Source organism: Myotis brandtii, unplaced genomic scaffold (assembly GCF_000412655.1).
Source record: "Myotis brandtii unplaced genomic scaffold, ASM41265v1 scaffold434, whole genome shotgun sequence".
Lineage (NCBI taxonomy): Eukaryota > Metazoa > Chordata > Mammalia > Chiroptera > Vespertilionidae > Myotis > Myotis brandtii.
The window spans coordinates 1,709,296-1,714,808 of record NW_005366599.1 but is presented as its reverse complement, the minus strand read 5'-3'; the positions used below and the strand labels follow the sequence as shown (position 1 = coordinate 1,714,808).

The 5,513-nt window shown below is 66.7% G+C and overlaps 1 protein-coding gene across 1 annotated transcript in view; it reads left to right on the top strand.

Moving 5' to 3' along the window:
* Positions 1–5,513, top strand: part of NPHP4 (nephronophthisis 4) — a 98,379-nt gene that overhangs the window by 42,183 nt on the left and 50,683 nt on the right. The window contains 2 exon segments of the mRNA XM_014546192.1: positions 3,223–3,284; positions 4,888–4,995. Coding sequence (XP_014401678.1) covers positions 3,223–3,284; positions 4,888–4,995 — 170 coding nt within the window.

The following is a 5,513-nucleotide window of genomic DNA, read 5'->3' as shown; positions in this document are numbered from 1 at the left end:
CCCAGCGTTTGCAGAGAGGGTGCTGCCGCCTCCGCCCTCTGCAGCTGGAGGGGGTCTCCGAGCAGACCCTGCCCCATGTCACTCACCTGCACTGTTTCTGTACCTTTCCAGGGCCCGCCCCTCATTTTTTGCACCTGCTCGCCTTTGCCGAGAGGAGGCTGCGCCTCCAGCAGCCGCACTAAGGCTGGAGGCCTCGGCTCTGTGGACAGAGGTTTCAGGCGGGAGAGTGACAGAGTGACAGCGTCAGGAAATGCAGTCCTCAGACGTGGCTGCACTCGCCGAGCTGGAAGGGAGCTTCTCCTTGGTCTCAGGCCGCGGTGGCTCCGTCCGCACAGCTCAGCGTGGCCTGGGCCCTGGTTTCGTCCCTCCTGTCGGGGCACCGCAGCTTCCCGGCCCTTGGCCCTTGAGCCTCCCACCACGCCGCAGGCAAAGGGTCGTCTCCGCGTCCCTGCTCTGTGTTTACCTGAAGTCAGGCCTGCGGTGGCCCTGCCGCCTGACGTCACCCAGGAAGGAGCCCGTGTGGCGCGGCAGAGGCGCGTGGGGCCTCCTTCCTCGGTGTGAGCCGAGCGCAGCCCTGGTGCAGCCAGGAGCGTGTTCAGGCTCGCGGGACAGATGGACACTCTGCCCAGGGCGCGTGGGGCTTGCGCTCTCGGCTCTGACGTGCTTGGCAGCTGCTCCTGCCGACCCAGCGCCGCCTCCCCTTTCCATGTGCACGTCCTCCCCGCCCCCGACCTTGACTCCCGGGCTGCCCTTTCTGGGCGCTTGTGCGGCCTGATGGACCCTGTGTCCAGCGGTGCGGCGCAGACCTGTGCACGCCCAGCTGTCACTGCACATGTTGCCCATCGTCTCTGGCGGAAGTGGGGCTTCCCACTCGGACAGTCATCCTGGCTGGGGGGGGCGCGGAGGGGTTGACGCGAGGGCTCTCGGGGGACACGTGTTCTCTGGGCGCCGCCGTGTGGTTTGAGAAGTGACTTCACTGCCCACGACACAGGGCGTAAAGCCGGTGTGAAGCGAGGGATGTTGTGGTTTTGGTGCGTTTTCCTCCGTCCGCGCCTCCCTGGGCACGGATTGGGGCTTCGTGCCCTTGGGTCACCAGTGGGCAAAGGCCAGCAGCGGCTTTTCTGGGCGCTGTTTACTCGCTGGGAAGATGAGGTTCCGTACATTTTCAGGTAAAGAATTGCCTTAAAGAACACAGCGGGTACCGCTGGGAGAACCGGAGGCTTTAATGCCCAACGCCCCGCAGGCTCAGCCTTCACTCCGAGGGCTCAGGGGACTCCGTGGGCTCAGTGGACTCCGTGGAGGGCGGGCTCCCGGGGGCCGGGCCCTCTTACCAGGGAGAATGGCGCCATCTCCTGCCGTTTTCCTCATTACGGAGACCCGCCTGCGGAACTGTCTCCATTTAGGGCAGAACAAAGGAGGCTCCGTGTGCTGGCTGCTCTGGCTCCCTCTGCTGCGGGGGCGAGGTGGGGCGGGGCTGCCGGCAGAGCTCCAGATGGTCTGGGAGGGAGAGGCCGCTGTTCGAGGACAGTGGCCCCGGCCGAACCCCATCTGTGTTTTGCTTCTGCTGAAGCGCATTTTCCTGGGAAGCCGACTCCACTCGCTTGGCGACGCTCTGACTCCCGCCCCCGTGAGCACATCTCGGAACCGGAGACTCCTCGGCTGCAGTGTCCCGGGGAGTGGGCCTCTGAACGGGGCTTGTTAGAGGGAGTGGGCAGCCGGCCGGCGGGGCCCAGGGGCTGAGCGTCGACCTAGGAACCGGGAGGTCAGGGTTCGACTCCCAGTCAGGGCACATGCCCCGGTTGTGGGCTCCATCCCCAGTGTGGGGCGTGCAGGAGGCAGCCTATCGATGGTTCTCTCTCATCATTGACGTTTCCCTCTCTCTCCCTCTCCCTACCTCTCTCTGAAATCAATAAAGATAAAAAGAACGGCGCTGAGGGAGCTCCCTCTGCGCCCCTGGCTGTCCCTGCCCCCCACTCCCCATCAGCCCGGCCCCTCAGCCTGGGCGCACCGCCTGCCCTCTCTGGGTGGGTTCTGGAGCAGCTGGGAGGGGCTGTGGCGGGCGCCCTGGGCGCACAGCAGGGCGTCTGGGTGGCGCTTCGTGTGCTCAGTTCCTCCTGGGGGGACAGGCTTCGTTGCTGTTGGTTTTGTTCGGTGACTGAGAGCGTCCAGGGAGGCGCGGGCATGCTCTGTGGAGTGCGCAGCCCCTCCCGTCACGGCCCCGCAGTGAGGCTGGCTGGTCAGCAGGTCCCGAGGCCTGCCCTGCGCCGTGGGTCCCGGGGACTCGGGGCTGCAGGGAAAGGGCGCTCATTGGCTCACGCACGTTCATGGCGCCGCCTGTTCCCCGGCTCAGGCGTGGCTGTGTGGGGACTTCGGCAGCAGAGGCCACAGGAGAGGCAGGGCGAGGCCAGGGCGGTGGTCAGAGCCACAGGAGGCAGGGCTAGGCCGCCATGGGTGGGCTGTGACTTCAGGGTCCAGGCTGTCCTGAGTCCAGTGGGGGTGGTGGTCACGTGAAGTGGACAGAGTCTGGTGTCTGAAGGGAACTGTGGTGAGTGAGGCAGGGTGTGGCCCTAAGGGCTGGAGAAGGGCCGGGGCCCTCGGGGAATCCACGTGCGTCACCCTGGCAGGCGAAGGCGTGCAACACGTGTGAAATGACTGAGAGGCCACAGATGCCCAGCGCGCAGCAGCGCCTGGGGCTCCCTGCAGGGCCAGGGCCCGGGGCTGCTCAGCCTCAACTCCCCTTTTTTAGGCCAGCAGCAGCCTGCCCCTCCGACCACCGTGCGGGACAGCGCTCGGCAGGCGCTCAGCCTGGGGTCCTCAAGGTCAAAGGACACTCTCAGCCCCTCCTAGGGGGAGCGCGTGAGGGCTGGCCTGGATTCTTCCTGGTGCTCACAGGCCCGCCCACCCGTGAGCGGGGCTCTGCGGCCAGGCTGTGCTTAGCGGGCAGTCGGGAGGCGGGGCCTGCAGCGCCAGCGCTGAGGGTAGCAGCAGCCGGAGCTCAGGGTTCGTTCTCCGAGGCATTGATGGGAGGAGCCCCCTGTGTGTGCCCTGCACGCCCATGTCTTCTAAACTGCTGAGCGTGGGGACGGCCTGGTCACTGCTGCCCAACCCCAGTGGCACTGGGTACCCCCGAGGGAGACGTTCAGGCCCTGAGGGGTTGGAGCTCTGGGTGCCCTGGGCCCCGCCGAGGCTGATGGCTCCCTCCGGTCCTGTGCTTCCTCCCAGGCCCGCCAGTGCCGCCGCCCCCGGGGCTCGCTGCCTCCCAGGACTCGCCGGTGGGACCAGGGGTAAGTCCAGAACCTGCTGCCACAGCTCCGGGTGCAGAGCGTCTCTGCATCTTTAGGGACAGTCGATGCCCCTGTGCTTTCTGGGGCTGGGAAGGGGCTGGGTGCGGAGGGGAGGGGCCGCCTGCTGCGTGGGGTGGCCAGGGTCCCGTCTCCCTCCTGCCCGTCTGTGCAGCGGCTGCCAGGGTGGCTTCTGGGCCCTGTCAGGGACCCTGCGTTGGCATCAAAGGACTCTCTCCCTTTGAAACAAGTGGTCTCCCCGACAGTGTCTGAGGGTTGAGAATGGTCAGGACTGAACAGCCTTTGCTTTCTCCCCGAGACGCCGAGGTGTGGTCTTCATCCCCGCAGTGCCCGCTGCCCAGGGAGCCCGGCCGCGCGCAGTGCTGGGGAGATGGGCACAGCCTAGCATGTCGGCGGCTGCCTGTCGGAGGGCAGACCTGGCTGTGGGTGGGCCTGTCCGTGGGCGGGCCTGTCCGTGGTAGGTGCCTGTGTGGCAACAGGGCTCTGGCTTGCTTGGTCATCGTGTGATTTTGAACGAGGTCAGAGTTGGCTTGTCCTCCCGGTGGCTCCTTCTGGCAGCATCACCTGGAAGTGACTTTCTAGAAAAGTTGAATAATCTGTACCCCAAAGGCCGTCCCCGGGGAGCGGGCTGGCTGTGTCGCATGCAGCTTGGAACCTGGGTGGGAAGTGATGTTGTGTTTTCCCTGCGGCCGTCCCAGCACTGTCCCTGCAGCACGTCCACATTGCCCGGGCACTCCGGGACCACGGGGCAGCCTGCTCACTCCCAGGGAAGCTCTCTATTCCCTGACTATGCTGCCGGCCCACCCCCCCCCAGCCACATGCACCCTCTCCCATGCCTGGGCACCTCGTCATGCCCTTGTCCGTCTGCGCCAGCACACCCATGGCCAGCTGTCCTGGGCACCTCGTCATGCCCTTGTCCGCCTGCGCCAGCACGCCCGTGGCCCGTGGCCCGGGGCCAGCTGTCCCTGCTGATGGGAAACGCCCGTTGCAGGGCGGGAGGCGGCCGGGTGCCGGGTGCTGAGCCCTTTCCGTGGGCTTCCATGTAACGCCCCTGACAGTCCTGTGATGCAGGTGCCACGATCACCCCATCTTACAGATGAGGAGACTGAGGGAGATAGTAGGTGACCTGCCCACGGTCACACGGTGACGAAGTGGCAGAGGGGGAGTCCGTCCGTCCCCAGCGGTCTGTCTCCAGAGCCCGCCGGCCCGTTCACGTCAGAGGAGCACAGGGGTCAGAACCGGAAGGGCCTTGGCGACGGTCAGCCCGGGGGCGGAGGGGAACCCAGAGAGGACCCTGCCGCCCACGCGCGAGAACCTGGTGTCCCCGGCCCTTTCTCCCCTCCACCTGCTTGTCCTTGTTGCTGCGTTTATTCAGATACTAGGGGCCAGGAGAGGTCACAGAACCCTCTCACTCGATAATTCTAAGGACATTGGAACGGCTGGGGGTCCAGAGCAGCTGCTGAGTGGAGGCTGCGGGCCTTTCCGCCTTCCGTGGTCGCCCGGAGCCTCCTTCCCAGCGCCCGCGTGGGTGGGGGCCTCCACGAGGTCACTGACTGGCTGGTCTCACCAGCTCTCTTCCCTCCAGCTGTCCCTGTCCCAGCTCGCAGCCTCCCCACCGTCCCCCACTCGTTGCCGCTCGGCCAAGCCCTCTTCCCAGCAGCCCGCCAGCTCCGAGCCCTCGGGGGCCCAGGCGGTAAGTGCGCCCCATTCCTCCCGGGTGGTGGCTCCTGACATGGGGAAGGCGATTTGCCAGCACGCTGGCCCCTGGCTGGGTGGCCAAGCCCTCTTCCCAGCAGCCCGCCAGCTCCGAGCCCTCGGGGGCCCAGGCGGTAAGTGCGCCCCATTCCTCCCGGGTGGTGGCTCCTGACATGGGGAAGGCGATTTGCCAGCACGCTGGCCCCTGGCGGGGTGACCGGGCCATGGTGGGTTCTCTGGGACACGGGGTGACCGGGCCATCATGTTCCCTGGGACACGGGGTGACCGGGCCATCGTGTTCCCTGGGACACGGGGTGACTGTGCATCATGTTCCCTGGGACACGGGCATGGGGCCGTCCGTGCCTCAGGATTCGCACCATGAGCGTTGGGCCTGGACCTGCCAGCGCTCGGTTGAGGCCTTGCTCTGTGGAGAAGCAGCGGGAAGCCGCCTGGGTCTCTGGGCGCAGGAGGGAGAGGGATGAAGAGAGAGGCTCCCAGCGCAGCAGAGGGAGGGCC